We start from the raw sequence: 19,335 nt of genomic DNA, 5'->3' as shown, positions 1-19,335 counted from the left end.
GGAGTTAAACTCCATCCATAGAGGAAGAAATTCCCTTACTGCACATCACTGTCACTGATGGCTAGTTGCCTTGGTAATCCTCTAGTCTACTTATTAGCCTTTCATAGGTCAATCACTGTTATCCTGCACTGTAACTGGAAGTCGCCTCAATCAATCACATTGAAGTTAAAAAAATATCATCTCACTTCACATCATCAGCAGTTCTTTTCACCTAATGATGACATTTTGACCTCTCAGGTATATTTAACATTAAAATTTGTATTGTTACATATGCCTATTGAGCTTATAGTGAGATGATGTTTGAATATGTACAATAAAATCTGACATATATCATTACTGAGCTAATGAATGGATTCAAGGAAAGTTACACCAAATTTCATTGTGATTTATGTGAATTTAAGAATGTGTTTACAGGTAGCTCCAAGCCCTCCTGGGTTTTAATTGCACCTTAGAACACATATGCATCAACACTACAATGAGCGGGTGGAGGGAGGTTTGGAGTCTTCTCCCACCCCCATTCTCTGCGGCCTGCTGGAGCGGGAGGGCTAGTAGGAGGAGTTGGCCGTCCGACTGCGGTCTGGGGTGTGGGGCCTCCCTGCTGCTGCGGAGTCGGGGTGGTCTGCCTCTCCCCACCGCAGGGAAAAGGGTAACACCACCTGGGTCTGGGTGCAATTCCCCCCCCCAGGGGCAAGGGTACCTAGACCCGGTTTGTAGAGTATGCTTGGGGAGTGTGATTGTGTGTACAGCGTCTCTTTATGTCTGTCTCCACGTTGGTTGAGTGTGGAGTGAGTGCATATGAGAGCATGAGGGTGGGAATGGATGTTTGTGTCTGTGTGTGCCTGTATGTCTGTGTCTATATGTCAGGTTGGGTATCAGACGCCACCTCTCTGGGGACACCTCAGGCCCTCCAAGGTTTGGAGGCCTATCTCCACCCACCACCACTTCCCCTGCCGGTGGCGGACTCCCTCAGGTGTCGGTGTGTTGGTGGTTCTTTGTGTCTGGGGGTGGGCGTCCGGGTACATACCGGCTCACTCCTTGGCGGCCGCTTGTCGGGGCCTGGGGCCTGGGGCTCGCTCGGGCCCCTTTGGAGGTGGGGTGCCCCCGGCCTCTCGGCCTGGGGCTCGGTCACTCAGGCACAGCTGGGGGCCGGCGGAGCTCACGGGCGCGTCACTGCAACTCCCCCTGACTTCTGCTCCACGGCTGCTGGGCGAGCCCTCATCTGGGACTCTCCTCAGCTCTTACTGGAACAGTGGCGCGGCTGCCCCTCTGTTGGTCTTCCATGGTCTCTTGTGTTCTGGGGGCCTCTGGATGTCTGGAGTTTTGATCTCCTCCATACCCGCTTCACACCCTGGAGGACGGGGCTGTGGCCCCCCCACACTCCCTAGCAGATCATTACATGGAGAAACCTTTGGAATGCAAGCATGCTGATCCACACAGGTATGCACACAGGTGTACACATGGGTATTCACAGACGCGGACTAAAGCTTTCTTGGCTGCTGCCTCAAAGCACACTGTGCGCTGTCTATCTTGCGTGCTGCACAATATCGTTTATTATTTAGTAAATATTGATATCTATGACTAGCTAGTTTATTGTGATGGTGCTTTGTTTTCTCTATTATTATGTTGCTCTTTGTTGTTTGCTGTCTCCTCTGTTTGTTTTTTTTGTTTGTTTTTTTTTTTTTTCTCCATACAGGTGACCCAGGAGTTCTTTTTTTTTTTTCTCTCTCTTCCCCCTCCTTCTCACCGTCTCTTCTCCCCTTTGGTTTTCTTTCTTTCTCTCCCCCTCTTTCTCTCATTCATTCCCCCTGTCCTATTTATTAAAAAAATAAAATAAAAAAAAAAAAAAAAAAATGACAAAGGATGAACTGAAGCTCTGCCATCACGTAATGTCGCATACTGCTGTTTCTGATGTCATTTAGAAAAAAAAAAAAAAAAAAAAAAAAGAATGTGTTTACGCTCTTATGCTAAAACTTTATTAGATTATTCAAATTCACGTTTATTTCTTGAATACAACTGTGTTAAGAACTGTTCTGCATTGTTTTTACACAAAAGCAGGATGAATAAAAAGCAGCTAGGCCTTTTGCTTATCACCACTGAACTGGACAGTCACCACAATATCTTCCGTTTGTCACATCTTGACCTGACAGCTGTTGTCTTATTTGCTTAAGCCATAGATTTTCCCCTAGAGCACTTTTATTTTCCTAACATCCCCTGAACTTTTGGGAGAATGTAACAATCATAACTATAATTTTCTTTCTTAATTCTTGTGCTGACAAGCTCTCAGTGTACGTGCAAATTTGTGTGAAAACATGCGTCTGTAGGTCTAGAAAGCACAGCGGAATAAGGAAAGTCTCCTTAAACTCCAAAGAGTGGGGGCAGTACCCATATGGAAAAGAAATAGTAAAAACTTATATGTGATTACTCATGAAAGTGGCCACTTTCTCATTACTTTCATACATTGTTTTAGTAAGTATCCAAAACATACAAGTTTCATTATATAATTTTTCAAGGGATCTTATATCTGTTTTCACTCTTATATGCTTTTCATACAAGTTTCACACAAGAAAGATACAAACTTTATAAGATTTATATATATCTTTTCCATATGGGTAGGGAGGTGCAGTTTAAACACCTAACAACGAGGAGGTTTTTGATTCAGACCTGCTGGCTGGTTTGATCCTTTATGTGTGGAGGTGGCATGTGCTCCCTGTGCCTACGTGAGTATTCTTGTGTGCTCCGATTTCCTCCCACAGTCCACAGTCATGCATGTTAAGTTAATTAGTGACTCTAAATTGGCTCGCTCAATGTTAGCTGGAATAGGCTCCAGACCCCAGTGACCCTAGATGGAAAAGCAGATAAAATAAAACATGCAGAGATGGATAAAAAGGTTGAAGAGACAATCCTGCAGGACTCACAGAAGAGCAAAAAAAAAAAACACTCCTGCAGAAATTAAGTGTACTAAACCTGAGGAGAACAGCCAGCTGTTCTGCCTCATTGCTTGGTGCCTAATGGTTAACCTTCAAGCTGTGCTGGCAGGTGTCTCAGACGCAGTGTGTGTATATATGTTGTGTGTGTGAGTGTGTATGCTTGAAACTCTCCGGACAATGGGGTGTTACTGGAGCATGCAGTCTTACGATGCAACAACAATGCCTGAGGCACCAATCACACCTGCCACTCAGACACACATATACAAATGCACAGCAACACATAAACACACACATTTTTTTTTTTTTTTTTTTAAAACACCGCTTTTGGCCTTTAAAATGCCTCGTGGTAGGATCTAAGCACAGTTTTGGCTCTGATGAAGAGCTACGGTGTGTTTTACATAATGGAGACATCTTTATATGCACTAGACACCCAGTCGATGTCTTTCATGACTCAATTTAGTTACAGTTCTAGTTGAAATACATGAATAAATATATAGACATGAAGAATATCAGTAAAAGGTTTCTGTGTTCTATCAGAAACACACATATTTTCTTATTATCATTATTCACATTTAGATAAACATCAGACAATTATTCAAAGTCAAATCCATTGCACACGCACACACACACGCGCGCGCTCAGATGAGGCAAACTCAAGATAAGCCCCACACGCATGAAACATAATAAGGCCACGTTAACGCATCACTGCTTGCACTCATTTATCTGCAAAAGCGCACACATTCACTCGAGTGTGTATCGTTCAGGTGCACTGATAAAGCTAACTGGCTTACTGGAGCGGCATGTTAAATGTATCACGCTCAGAGCAGATACGCTATGCGTAATTCAAATCAACAGATTTAGGGCGTGTGAACTGGTGAGATAGCGCTTCAAAATAATCTTTAAATGACGCCAGGGTTGTATGTGTTATTTAATAAACATCCAAACAAATGTGACAAAAATACCCAGTTTATAGTGCAGTCCCAGCTGTGGGTGAAACATATCTACACTTGCTTAACCAGAGACAAACATGTTTCTGAATAAGGCGAAAATCACACTTTCCATTAAATATTGAATGTGCCTTTTATCTTGTCTGGGAGGAAGGCTGAAAATGAATTCTCATTTCTGATTGGCCACTGAGTTCAAGCGCTTTAGTGGCTCTACTTAATGATCGTTAGATGGTACAATTTGTACCAGACCGCGCACCAGCGTCCTAACATGTATAATTAACTACATATCCATTATTAACACAGTTTTCAATCCAACATTTCACCTTTTTGATTGAAGTTTTTCGTTATCCAAAGGATGCCAGATTAGACGACATGGGTCAAACCAGTCGATCGCAAAGGTAGTATTGGTAGATCGCATGGCATTAAAAAAATAGATGCCAGCCTATCATCCATCCCGTCACTTGATTGATACAGGGAAGCCAGTCAGATGACATCAGATTTTTTCTGACGCTTAGGTCGCTGCGCATGCGCAAACAGCGGCGCGAAGTGTAGTAAAACTGACAAGCTAGTCAGCGAGTTAACTCCAATTTTTAGCTCTCGGTTTTTTCTCTTAAACCTGGCCGTCAGCAGCTACTGTCCGGACTATGCATCCCTGGCTGATTCAATTCAGTGCAAGTCATCAGAGTAAACTCAGGTAATGACAAAAAATTTACATAGTTAATTGTGTTGTGAAATATTGGATATTGCGGTTATGCATGTATATACATTGTAGATATAAAGAATCCTCAATATATTTATAAATAAGTATATGTTTTGGATTTTTGTAGTGGGTAGATCATTTTGACTTGGTCATTTTATAAGTAGCTCACATGCGGAAAAAGTGTGAGCACCCCTGGGTCAAACTGTTGTTTCTGGATGTACTCTACAAATTAAACACAACTAATTTGTGACTCTACCGGAAATCAGAGGTAATTGATCGCCAGCTCAGCTTCTTTAATGTTAACGCAGATAAAGGAGCAGCACCTTGCTTGCATGCATTTTTCATGAACGTGTGAAGGAGGAAAGTTGTTAAGAGATACCTCTTTAGAAGAATTTCCATCCACTATAAGCACAGATCGACATGTTTAATACACACTAAAATATAGATGATCTAACCCAGAAACAAAACGCTGCAGGGGACTTGTTAGTTCATGCCAACATGTGCACACAGAATACACAAACAGGGAGAGAACACTTACACAAATACACACCAACACCTACACGAAGCCACGTGGCCTGCAGTGGGAACTATGTTGGGATGCACACGTGTATTCAAACACAAACACGTACTGCCTTCCTCCCACACACACACACACACACACACACACACACACACACACACACACACACACACACACACACACACTTGAAGTTGAAGCCTCCTACATACAAAAAACCACACACTTAGGTGGATAAGAGAGAAGATTATTTAATGAATAGGGTTTCAAATAGGACTGCACAAAGATAGCAATTATCATCAACCTTCCATTTAGTGCTCAAAAATAATGCCTTGAAATATTTTGTTTTGTTCAAATCTGTGTGTGTGTGTGTGTGTGTGTGTGTGTGTGTGTGTGTGTGTGTGTGTGTCTGAAACCCAACAAATGCTCATGATTTTTGTTGAACAATTTGAGCAATTAATCTGATTAATTGAACTAATTGCCTCAGCTCGACTGTAAATAAGTAAGCATGTGTATTCACAGGTGTTCTGCCCTCTTCCTCCTGCTCATCGTCATTTAGTAGTGCACTAGTACTTATATAACACTTTTCAAACCAGTTTCCATGCCACATTCACACAGCACTTTATTCTGAACACTGTGTATATCTATTACAAACACACCAGCGTATGCACTGGGGAGCATGTCTACATGCAGACCAGGGGACCAGGGATTGAACCACTAACCTTCACATTAGTAGAACCTGCTCCAGACCTAAAACCAAAACCAATATGAACCACTAAAGCGTTCTTTACAGCCCCTCCTCTGCTCGTCTTTATCATCATATTTATTATAACCAGCAGAAAACCGCACTTACCAACAATAATTTTTAGTTTATAATAGTTATTCAAAGTAATGACAGCAAGAAGCCAAAAGAACTAAACCACTCTGACACTGTGTGTTTGAATGCGATAGTGACCACACACATACACAAATCCACAACTACTTCAACTTTTTAGGCAGTCAATGCCTAAAAAGTTCTTAGATATGGATAAACATGCATGCATATAATGGTTTAACGCAGAAAGAAAAAAGAATTTGCATACAACAGCATGTTAAAAGCCTTACCATGGTATAGTCCTTCCATTTAATATCGAGAAGAGAAGAGAAGAGAAGAGAAGAGAAGAGAAGAGAAGAGAAGAGAAGAGAAGAGAAGAGAAGAGAAGAGAAGAGATCCAATCTTCCTCTAAAGGACAGCTAAATTTGGAAAAGCCCCAGCTTCTGTGGTCTTTGGGCTAGCGCTGTGCTAGCCAGCTAACTCTGTAATGATGGATAATGCCGACTTAAGCTCACAGCCTCCGCCTCCCCCCTCTACTACAAACCTCTACTACACTGACACACACAGATACACAGCAAGCAGCATGAGGAGTGGGACTCGAGTGGAGGGAAGAACCAAAGGAGGGAGGGAAAGCAGAGCAGTAGGCAGCCTATGGATGTGAAAGGGGGGAGGGAGAAGGAAGAGAGAAAAGAAGGAAGGAGGAGGAGACGTGGGTGTCTTTGTCCCCAGGAGAGTGAAGGAGGGGGAGAGAGGGAACCAGATGTACAGGAGATAGAGGCAAAACAAGTGAGGTGGGAAAGACATAAGAAATGATGTAATAACTGCAAGACGACATGAACAAAAAAAAGGGAGTAAAATGAGAGAAAACCGTGCAGAAATATCAATAAGAACAAACTGAAAAAAGATAATTGCTAAAAGACACAGCTGAGAATGACATAAAAGAAATGAAAATGAATGTGTGTGCATTGCTTTCCCTTTGGCTATTCTGCCTGTCACACACATGCCCCCCCCTGTGGTGTTACTCAATTAGTCATAATGTAGTGTTTTCAACTCGACACCGTCCCGCAGAAATCATCCATCTTTGGAGCAGAAAAAAAAAGAGACACGGGGACTTGCAGTCAGTTGTTCCACCGACTTTACACACTTAATCCAATTATACTGTAATAAACTTCCACGCAGAGACATAGAGGAGTATGAAGCCACCTCCTCATCCAAATGGGCTTAAACCAACTGATTACTTCATAAATCAAACTGGCATAATAGCAAAGGAGAACAAACACTAATATGTTAAATGGGATATTAAAGTTTTGCGATTATAAGTTGAAAAGATGCGCTTATTTTTTTGGTAGAGATTTTCTATCAGGTTATTTGTATCCTGACATCACTGATCCTACGTTGCCCTTACGCCCAAAAACATGGACAAGAGACATGCGGGATTGTGTTTAAACTTTGATATAGTACGCGTCTGCAAAAACCTGCGCTCACATATTTGTTGGCACTCGCAAACCCTCACAGATCTTGGCAAACGATAAAATTTTAATCATGTGGAGCAGAAAGTGTAATTGAGGCTTTAGGCTTTACAACTAATAATCATGGAAATCTGCCTTAATTTTAAGATTTTACGCATTTGCACTTGATTTCCTGCCAGATACGCAGCGTGATGAAGCACCCCAAAACATCTGAATCAATAATAAGAATGTCAAGTGCTATAATCAAACAGTCACGCTTGCAATAGTCTGCTGTCTCAGGTCATGCCATTTATTTCCAGACTCAAAGACAGATTGCTTGAAGTTAAACTACTCAGGGCTATAAAGGATGTCAAGCTTAGTAAGTTTGTGCAAGCATGAACATCAGAAGTGAAGCAGAAATCTGGTCCCTGGAACTTCTCTATATATGGCTGTTTTCCAAGTGCCATGAAATCAAAAGAGATTATCACTGATCCTTAATATTAAATCCACTATGTCACAGTATATTGTCACACTGGACACTCAGCAAAGTCTATGAACCGTGGCAGAGTCAAGCTCTCACACACGCACGCACACAAAATCAAGCAAACAGGCGGGCAGACAACACGAGAGTTGCTCAGGAGTAAAGCAGATTAATGGGCCACTGGATTAGTGGGCCAAGATGTCACACAAAGACACACACACACACACACAGCCCTGCTCTGACTCTCATTTAGAAGGTGGCTCTAAGCTCGGTCCTTACATCTTTCTGGCTTGCTCACTGCAGGCATCCTTTCTTTGAGAGGAGGTGTGCTAACATCACCCTCTAGTGGCAATGCATTTTCAAATAACCTGTAATACAAACAGATACACGCCTCGACATTAAAACCACCTGACCGTGATAGGTGTCAAAGTAACAACCATAAAAATGTCAGGACCTGATATTTCCACCCAATATATTGGCCAAGGGATCGTCTTTTCTTTGCCGTGCTCTCTCTCACCAAGGCATCCAACATTTCCGCAGCCATCCACGTAAAAATAAAACACGGGTTCTAACAGGGTTCCACTGCCACTGTGGTTCCACTTTTCCAAAATAACAAACAACAACAAAGGAAGCTCAATCTTCAATAGAAAGATAAGCAACAGACAACAAAACGGCCTCTCACGGTTTGGATAAATGTTAGTGTGACTGATGTGTTACAGATTTTATCGTGCAGGCGTAACACATAACTGCAAGATACTAGAGTTTTAAAAAGCCCAGCGCGTTATCTTTCCAGTTATATAGTTTCAAACTATAATATGGAGGCTACTTGTTGTAGGCTGTTTTTACTCTAGTTCGGCTCATAACTAGCTAGCCTTTATGGTGTGGTCTACCTAAACTGCTGACACAACGCATTAATTTGTCCTGTGTGTAAAAGTTCAGGCAATTAAAATGTTTTCATTAAATCGCAAGTTGTTATTTGATGAAGTGAGTAGACTGTAGATGTTATCCAATACATAATGCTATTCAGCTAACTGTGGCAGTACTCACATGTTGGCATTTCAGGCTTCAACTTTCTCACCTCTCATGTATTTTATATTTTTATATTGTGAATTATTTCGTTTACTGAATTTATGGGTTTGCATCATGTGTTTGGAACTATATTTTAGATTTGTTGCTTTGCTTGTAGTCCATGTGCTGAAATGTTACGAGAACTTTTTAAGATCCAATGCAACTGTCAGCCACTCGAAACATGTTTAATGCTTAAAATTATATATTCACACCAATTTAAATTTTTTAAAATGTAAAAAAATTTCAGTAGAATTATTTCTTTTGAAATCTATTAATTATAAATGACCAGTCATAGCCCACCTGCAGTACCTTCATGTCCCACTAGGGGCATGAAGCTCACAATTTGAGAACCACTACTCGTGTTTTTTCCCTGCTTATTTTACCCTCTGGGTTTATAAGTGATGAAATGACCCCCTATTTAATGTCAACAGTCAAAACCCGTCAAATACATGTCTCACCTCCAAATTTTTCCATATGATGACATAAAAGGAGCAGCTTTAGTGGTCTAATAAAGCGTGTTTTGTAGCCATTAAATGTCTATGATGCTGGATTTTATTCAGCAAAATGATCCCATCTGCTACAAGAAGAAAAAAAAGGCTTTCCAAGTATTTTGTGCAATGCTACTGCTGATATAATGACAAAAACATTTTTCCAGACAAAGAAAGAGGGAGAGGCAGACAGCCTCCAAACAAGTCTTCAATGAACCTTTGTTACCGGAGTGCGCCTGCTGGTGACTAATCTCACAGACAGACACATATACATTGACCCACAAGCAGACATTGTGGGATCACACCCACATCTGACCTCAGCCACACTAATTTATGGTAGCATACCAGCCTCTGAGTGTGATGTCATACCTATGGCTTTCATCCAGGTGTTTCTTTGCTCATCATTGTGTGTTTCCCCTTATAATCCACCATGACTGTGTTTTTTTTTTATGTTTGTGTGTGGCTGTGCACGGATCTAGTGAACAAATGAGATCATATGATTGGCCAAACAGACACTGAAGACTGCTTTGGTCCTGTTCTCAGTGCATGTGTGGCTTTCACTGTAAAGGAAACTGAAGTTCTTGAGCTTACTTGAGCTTTAGGGATGTTGTTATGCATGTGTCAATATGAAGAGGAAAGCAAAGGGAGAATCATTTAAAAATAATAACCACACTACAGCAAACATGTCTTGTAACACACACGATGAAGACATTATTTAATTGTTTAGCCATCTCATGCACATGCATTCTCTTAGCCAAAAATTAGACATAAAAAAGTTTAAAAATATTCATTACATCTGGATCTGTTAGTATTTAGGGCTTTTCCTGGATAGAAAACAAATGTTTTAGCCTGGGACCCAAAGAGAACCTCCAGCACTGTGATACAGATACAGCACTGTGCAAAAGTCTAGAGCCACCCCTCATTTCTTTATATTTTTACGTCTAAGCAGACATCTAGTAGGCTTTCTTAGAGGTTTTTTTTTTGTTGTTGTTGTTTTTTAAGGTGGATTTGAAGAATAGCTCTCCGGGATTTCTGAAATTATTTCAATTTTTTCCCTTTGGACATTGGATGCTGATTTTTTAGTCCAGTCCGTGTACCTGATCATTTTCAGAGGAATGCTTTTTTGTTTGTTTTTTTGTTATGCCACCAACAATTCAAGATTAACAAAGGTTACTGGCTCAAAGGATAAACTATTTTTGGGCACTTTGTTACTAACACCCCCAAAACACATCATTTGTTCCCATTTCTTTAGTTGATTCTATGAAAAATGCCAATTATTCCACAGTTTGTCAGACATGAAAATTGTATTTTTGCACAAATGAAGGGCTAAAAATTGCCTAAGAGAGTTGAAGAATAAAGGTGGCCATCTGAAGATTACCATTTACAGTGAGTGCACTGCTCATCAGGAAACAACACACTTGTTTGGGACCTTCACGTTCGCTTTCTAGAGAATTTTGAGACACTCTGCATGCCAGTATACTTAAAGACGGTTTCTGATGTTTAAACCAAACAGGTTTTTGTTTCCTTCCTGTAGACATAGCCACATTAGCTGTTCTCCCTGTTTCCAGTCAATCTGGTAATCCAAACCGCTTGCCAGAAACCCCATTTGTATTTAAAACGGCAGAGATGAGTATTATTAGTATTGATTTTCTCATGTAACTATCGACAACATTTGCTTGAACGAAGAGGAAGTGGCGTCTGAAACATATCCCGAGATACCAGAGCAACGAACAACTGGACAAATAAACCCACACAGCAGGAGGTAAGAGGAACCCACCAAGGTGAAGATAAACATCCTGCATATGAAGGTAAAAGAAGATATTTTGGTTGATGTTTAGTAGAAAAAAGGTCACGTTTTCTGCATTTATGCACAAACACAGAAAATGTTCTGTCTTCTCCACCCAGCTTTCTCCTCCTCCCACATCTTTTCTCTCCATCTATATGACAAAGCCCAACAATTACTTCTTTCTCTCTCCCCCCTCTGACTCACTGCAGTGTAATTACACTGTTCGCTCAAACACCACACATACGCACACCAAGTGGGAGAGGGGCAACTGATTCACAATATCTGTGGTTTTAATTGTTATTTTCAACACTTCAGTTACAGCTCAGAGGAAAATTAACGAAATGTGAGAACAGTTATTAGTTTTTCTCGAGTCGTTTTGGTTCAACTGTGCACACACAGGCACACAAATACACACACATACACTCGCATCTCTACGCCAGAGGGAATCACTGCATTTCAGTTCCATTCATCACTAGCTGACATGCTGCACCAGTGACCTGCATGACCGAAGGTACCTCACTCCAAGTGTGTATGTATGTGTGTGTGTGAGACTGTCCTTGTGTGTGCATGCCCCAAGGAGGGGCAAGTCATTAACTATGATGTCATTTCCTGCCATTGTAGTAAGTTTCAGCTGCAGCAAGCAAACTACACTTGGAGTGCAGTGCAAACGTAGACATTGAGATTCAGCTCTGTCAATAAACCGGTTCACTTGTACTGTGTAACATACACAATGTTTTTTTATAATGGAGCATCCACACAAGAAATGACTAGTAGCAAACAGACAACATTTGATGTCAATGACATTCAGTTATGTGTAGTAGCCAGCAGCAAAGCAAAGGGGAAGGATCCCGCATTAAACTTCTCTAAACTTTTAGAAGAGCCATTATAAGCAATTACAAATGGCAGTGACGCTGACAGACATAGGAGCAGTCGTTAGCTACATTAGGATATCCACTAGTCACCAACTACTAGCTATAAAGTGACGCACAGCGAGAACATTTTTTAGATGTGGACGGTGCTAAACATTTCTAAAACTCAGTCCAGATGACAATAAAACTGTCCACGGTCTTATGTTGTGGCTCCCTGTTTAAGTGTTGCCATGTCACGATCTGTTCACAGGATGCTTTGCTGAAGAATATGTGACAGCAGTCGTTTTCACACATGACTCCTGGAAAATGTCAAGGCAGGACACTGTTTGAAGCGCTCCTCTCTCACATGTAAGACACAGCAGAAGACAGTTCTCACTACTGAAAATATGCATGTTCTTATTGGGGGCAAAGCTGATTCGATAGAGCACGCAGATAGCAGGTCACTGGACGCCCAATCAGTACCTTGAATGACTATTATGCTTAATTTATGCCACTGCGGTTGTGTACATTGTGTACAAAGATTTAAAAAAAAAATAAAAATACAGAACGCCAAGCACAGACTGTGGCTACAGTTGACACTTCATTGTTTTTAACACTCGCCATCATGTGACAATAAACACTCTCTGTAGGTAGACAGGGAGTTCGAGGCTGCCCATGGATGCTTCCACCGCTGCACCCTAATTTCCCCCGATTACCTGCACTACCAAAGAAAACAGCCACATTCAGACACCAGAGAGATGCTATGTTTGGGAGCAGATAGGTTAAATACTATTTAATGATACCTTTGGCTGTTTCGGACATTGGCATTCTCATATCAACCTCTGTCAGAGAATTTGTAGAAAGGTTCAGGGCCACAGTATCTGTTAGCTGTTGGGGCTGATTTTCATAAGAAAATACCCACAGTCTTAAACAGATGGAATAATCCATCAATGGGGGGGCAGGGATAGCTCAGTAGGTAAAGTGGTCGCCCCATGATCGGAAGGTCGGCGGTTCGAATCCACTTAACGGTTACCCTGAGGTACCCCTGAGCAAGGTATCGTCCCTACACACTGCTCCCCGGGCGCCTGCTTAGTGGGCTGCCCACTGCTTCACTGAGTGAATGGGTCAAATGCAGAGAAAAACAAGTAATTTCCCCATGGGGATCAATAAAGTATCCATCATTATTATTATTATTATTATTAATCAAGGCACTATTCCAACATCTGCTTCCTTAAGATCAGTATTCACAAATTTATTTTAAAAAAAAATTCCTCAACTTCATAGTATTGTGTTTTAATAACTAAAGAAACCCAGAACAATAGGGGAAATAATTAATCTTATAAGCAGACTGATGAGGAAAACATGACCAGAAATCAGTCACATCATAGCCACTAGCCAATAGTTGTTAACAGTGATTATATGAGTGTGTAAATCTGCGCAGGCAGAGGTTTACACGCTCACACTCTGCTAAGACAATACACAAACCCATCCACATGCCTTCACATGTAGGTGGAAGAAGGTGTCATCTGGGCATTATAAGCTTAGCAAACATACATTTTTAACCATGAGAATGTCCACACACTTTTCTCAAACCCAACTTTTTAAGGGACTACAGAGACATTTCTAACTGACAAACCCAAGACAATTATCTGCATTTTCTTGAGCAATCTCAATCACGATCAAAGCAAAAAGCAACCCACAAACAAGGACGCACAACGACACACACATCAACACCAGCTGGAGTCTGAGTGGTTCTCCTGCTTCTGAGAGGAAGAGGGCGTTTTCCTTTGAGCTCCTGAGGGACACAGCATGCTTTAGGATGTACAGTAAGTGCTCTTAGTGTGTGTGTGTGGAGGGGTGTGGGGTCTGCTTCCTGAATGCAGCCAATCCACAAGTAAAGGGAATGACTGTTCTTTTCGTCTCCTGTGCAAACACTCCACACACACACACACACACTTATTTTCCTTCACAGCTAAAACCACATGCAGGATGCAAGGGAATAAGTTCAGCGAGAAGACAGAAGCTGAATTTACAGATTTGGGACACTTAAACACACACTTTTTCTTCTTTCTTTTTTTTCTCTTTCCTGAGGTGAGCTTGCAAATAGGAATCGTTGATTTGCGCAGGTTGTGTGGAAAAGGAGTTTAGACCTGCCACAGCTGCATATATTTACACAGCAGGTACAATGCAGCCAATCATTGGGAGGAAAACAAGAAAAAAAGAGGGCCACCCTGTCTGCTAGGAAAACAGTACAACTTATTCAAAAAGGACCAAACCAAGCAATGAAACAAGTACAGTTGCCAACGCCCCCGTTCTGCTCAGATTACTTCATTAAGTCTTACTGATTCCTCGTGACACAAGCACACTCTCATTCAGGAACTCTGCATACCTCAACATGCACAATGTGTGTCTGCAATGACTGCTATCGCTTATGAGTCGCACCACGTACTGCAATTTAAAAGACGCGAGACCGACAGCTTTGTTACCGTCTTGTCTGCCTGTTTTTGCAGTCGGCCTAGACTAAAACAGATTTTAGTGCAACACAAAGACGGTATGAAGAACCTTTTCAAAACTCAGTACACACCCCACCACAACTAAAAAGAGTGCACAAACCTTGCAGGAGAGGAAAAGACAGTACAGCTCTCTGCAATGTGTAAGGTCTCTGAGTGTAGTCAAGTGTTTCTATAAATACAGGCCTCCTGCACTGCGCCGCAATTTACACACACAGAAACACACACACACCACTGCCACGCCTGTATTAGCCTGCTGTAGACCAGGCTGTAGAAGGTTCAGACCAGAAAAGGTGCAGCCATTTATTGGACTCTGTAAAAGTAAATTCATTCATTTCAATAAAAACAAGAAAAAAACTGAAAGCAGTAACTTTTTAACAGCAGTCAAAGGTATAAATGCTGAGAGCCAACCTAAAGTGCCATATCAAGGAATTTCCCAGAGCCAGAGGAGGTTCAACATGTCAGATATTTTGAGAAAAACAACGTTGTTTTCCACTCGTTTCACATACTGAGTGTAATGACATGTTTCTACTTGAGATAATGGATTTGGTCTTATGATGCCAAATTAGTAGACAGCAGCTAGACTCTATCGCCGCATGGCTCAAGCAAGCATGACTGGAAAGAATTTTAATGTAATCAAATCGGACCGATTTCACATCTGACCCACTCGCGTGTTATCTGCCTCCCAAATATCCACAAAAACTGATTGTGGTAGATACCGATTTCCAGCTTAAGACCACTATTCAAGTGGTTAAGCACTTAGGTCATGGTGAGGGAGCTGAATGAATGCAGCTGGAGTCTAAGTGAATACAAGCCCACTGGGTGGATAAGCTGCTTGGCAAAGAGGTCTCATTCACAATCAAACCTGAGGAAAATTTATTTAACAGCCAATTGCAGATGATATTATGAACTAAATGTGCATCTGACAAGCTTTAAAACTATGCTGTTGCGGTGTAGGAGGTAGTGCCTGAAGGATGTCGTCCCGGCAACGACTTTTATCTCATCAGAAGAGCCATTATTCAAATACCAGGAATGCACAATGTGAATAAGTAAATCAGTTTGTCAGTAAAAGAGGACAGAAATGAATTTAAAGAATCAAAATATTCAATAATTAAGAAATAAAACAAAAGTATTTGTAATGTAACTGCAATTTAGAGCCCTGGATCTTATTAGTACACAATTCAGAGCTTCAGATTGAAAAATATTCATATGCAGGACTGCACGCTTATTAGTATACTGTTGGTTTAAAGCTTGAGTGGCCTCAGGATACTTTAATTCATTAGCATTTTCTTGCATGTGAAATATGAAGGATTGGCAAGCTCAGCACTGCAGCTCTTTCACACTTGGGAACATAAAGAACGGAGTATGCTGCTTTTGAGGGGATTCACTTGCATTTGACAGTTTGTCCAACTTTACACTGACTGCTTATGCCCCTATTATATATACACATAGCGTCCATATATAATGACTGTTCATAACATAGGGACAAAATTAATCTTCGTGAATTTTCCATGGATTTAACTGGTTATTTCTTCATGAACTCTCTGAGAAGTCCCCAGAAGCCCAAAAAAGGTTACAAGTCAATACAATGCTCTCAAATATCTTATTTTCTCTGATTAACAACCATCAAAACTATCACTTTTCCATTTAAAGCTACATAAAGTTAAAAGAAAACGAGCAAATCCCATATGTAAGATAAAAATAAGACAACTTGGCACTTAGATTGAGGGGAAAGCCTGAAACTGTTTATCAAAAGTAATCAATGAATGGCTGTATATTCCTGCATAGCTCTTGGCCTTCTGCCCCTGTTATGCTGCATTAGCTTATTGGTTAAAAGGGGAAAAACGAATTGCAGTCGTGTCACATCAGATCTTAAATCTTATAAAAAACGTGTGGCCAATAAACACTGAGAAAAACTTACTATTATGAATTTCTCCACTCTTACAGGAGGAAACGAAACATAAGTGCTCTTTTAAGGTGGAAAGTATGTGAGTTCAGTTAAGTTCGGTCAATCAAGGTAAAGCAGCAGCTGAATCCGGGAGAATGAGGACAAACAAATGCGTAAAGTACTTCTGGAGATAAATGTAGGTTAATCCGGTTCAACTATTTACCGTAACTTACACTCTACATTCACTCCATGTGACCGAGGCGACGAGTTTGGTGGCAGTAGGTCACATTTATTTTCCAACTTAGCGAAAGGTAAACTATGTCCTAGTTACGGTGCCCTAAAGCTAAGCTAACTTATCCGGTACTTCCCAAATAATAAGTGAGTAAATTAGTCCAAATACTTGGGGCAGGGAAACAGCTAGCGCCAGCCAGAACTGAACAGTAACCCAACTGCATCTCCCGTAATATCTTTTAGCTGTTGAAATAATCCCCCCAAAACACAACATCACTCACGCTGACTTGTTCCAGGTGACGTCCGAGAGGTTTGAGTTGATTTTACCGGCGACAGAAGCTGTGCAGGGTCGGTAAATATTCCGTTATTTTCACTTGTAGAGCTGGAAGGACTTTCAGATAGCGTTTTTTTTTTTCGCTCCTGACCGTTTCCCCCTTCTCGCTCTCCCTCTCGTCGCCTGTTCCTGCTTCCCCTCTCCACATCCAGCATTCCAATATGGCTGCTTCTGGGAGAGAAAAAGAGAAAGAGGGGGGAGAGTGAGAGGAGGAAAAGCCTGCCCGCAGGCACACAAAACACAAACCAGCAACTCATGAATGAATGAATGTGTAGATACTTAAAATCTTACAAATGTAGCCGCTTTGTTGTATCCAGGTTTAGAACATTTAGCGCGTCCCTTAACTTAATTGCGTAGTAACTCGTAGTAACAATGTAACAAATTCCACTTTGGATGTCCTACACTTAAAAAACTGTACTAATGACAAAAACATCAGAATGTAAATGTAAATGTTAATAAGTCCCTATGAAAGCAGAAGTTTTGGCAGTTTGTTGGTCTGTGTGTATAAACTATCAGCATTGATATTATAGAAGCGACTATTGGCGCTCATCAGTCTGGGAAGGGTTATAATGCCATTTGAAGTCAACAACTTTCCGTCACAGACAGATGATGACCTGATCCAAGATCAGTATAAGATAACATCAATATAAACATCAAAGTAAATAACATCAATATTGAGTTGTGAGTTTAGCGCAGGTACTCTTCTAAAGTCCATGAAAATAATGCAGTTGAAAATTAGTACAGCACATCCCCTTTAAGGTAGCAAATGTCATTATCATTATAAAGAATGGGCCCTTCCACATGTACATGCATTTGTGCTAATGTAGATAGCCAGTAGATAAGGTTCCCTAAACAGCACCCACTTTACATAATAATGCAGTATTTCCACAGACACCTCAAAACCAACAACTAACTCCTGTGAAAGAATGCCAAGCAGGGTATTTGAGACCATTTGTTTGAGAAAGACAAACAACAACAACAACAAAAAACCCTTGGTGCAGGAATACAAGAACAATATAAACCAGACTAGTCAGCCCCCCTTTAAACTCCGAGACTAGAGACTTTTGTAAACTGTGACTTACAGTGAAATCTACAGCTGATGTGGAGGAATCTGGAGCCTTTTTTTCCTCGGAGATCTGGGCTATAATCCCGGTGCCCACCTTGCCTCTGCAATAGGTGTTGGCTGTTGACTGTATACGCATGTGTCTGTTTGGCAAATAATACAGTGTCAGGGCCTGCTGATTCATTAATCAAACCTAACAAGGTTTGGCCCATTAGTCTTTCTTATACCAGTACTTCACTAATGAATTTACAGTGTGCGTCTTGCTTTTATACACAGGGTCACACACGACATCTGCTGGTCAGTGATTGTTATTACACTTTATTTTGGATTTTATATAGGTTTTAAATTTCAGTACAGTATATTTAGCTTTAATTGATATTTCATGTCTGGATATCAAATGCATTATTATTATATGTTTTATGTTCTCTCGCTTGTGGTTTACAGTGACTTCTGGATCTGATAGGGGAAACAGTTGTTGTTTCTATGGCCATAAAAGGGAATCTATGATTGAAAGGTGGTCCAATACGGACGATTCACGTAAAATAAACCACGGAGCTCTAAAGTGGAATGAATAGAGGTTCTGGTAATTCCATATAATAGTAAGCGCTCTTTATGTATGCAAGTAATTCAGAAAGCTTCTTGTTATGTAAAATGAACGACCGACGAGGTGGCACATTGAGAAAAAATACGCAAGGTATTTACACACCTGAGCCTTGTTTCATTTTTGCTTTGCTAAATGTAGAATTTGTACTTTGCTCATATGAAAGCCGTCTCTCCGCCGTTACTGATTTACAGTGTGTGATAATATTTGCTTCAAAAGCGTGTGCCGTGACCCGGATTCGAACCGGGGTTGCTGCGGCCACAACGCAGAGTACTAACTACTATACGATCACGGCTGGCCACCCAAGACGGTTGATTGTAGGAATGGTGTGACATATAGTGAGGCATCGTCACCCCGACATTAAAAAGAAGTTTAGGAGTCGTTTTACACCCTTCAAACTGAAGTGTGCGGTTTAGGGTCCAGATGAACAGAATCAACTTTTGAAGAGTTTCGGGTGGAAGTTCATTAGTGTGTAACTTGCTTTCATGGTCCAATGGATTGTAAACGTGTTTTGGTTTGTGATTTATCTTTTCTTTCTTTATTTCTATTATGAATTTAACAAAGATGTTCCTTAAATTTCCTCAAGAAAACGCCTATTGATTATGGATAAAATGCCGTGACCCGGATTCGAACCGGGGTTGCTGCGGCCACAACGCAGAGTACTAACCACTATACGATCACGGC

The 19,335-nt window shown here is 41.0% G+C and overlaps 1 protein-coding gene and 1 non-coding gene across 8 annotated transcripts in view; both read right to left on the bottom strand.

Annotated features, from left to right (window-relative positions):
* Window positions 1–17,148, bottom strand: part of ptk2aa (protein tyrosine kinase 2aa) — a 66,631-nt gene extending 49,483 nt beyond the window's left edge. For 6 of the 7 annotated variants that reach the window (XM_014413888.4, XM_023155358.3, XM_076879434.1 and 3 more), the window contains exon 1: window positions 16,935–17,148. In XM_014413888.4, coding sequence (XP_014269374.2) covers window positions 16,935–17,142 — 208 coding nt within the window. In that variant the 5' untranslated portion in view covers window positions 17,143–17,148. Of the gene's footprint in view, window positions 1–6,195; window positions 6,475–16,934 lie in introns of those variants that run through there. The other variant, XM_076879437.1, reaches the window with a different exon arrangement.
* Window positions 17,149–19,263: 2,115 nt separating this feature from the next.
* trnah-gug (transfer RNA histidin (anticodon GUG)) lies at window positions 19,264–19,335 on the bottom strand. Its single transcript has one exon. It is a non-coding gene; the product is annotated as a tRNA-His (tRNA).

The sequence above is a fragment of the Maylandia zebra genome, linkage group LG22 (genome assembly GCF_041146795.1).
Source record: "Maylandia zebra isolate NMK-2024a linkage group LG22, Mzebra_GT3a, whole genome shotgun sequence".
Lineage (NCBI taxonomy): Eukaryota > Metazoa > Chordata > Actinopteri > Cichliformes > Cichlidae > Maylandia > Maylandia zebra.
The sequence above is the reverse complement of the archived record's forward strand: the minus strand, read 5'-3'. Positions and strand labels throughout refer to the sequence as shown.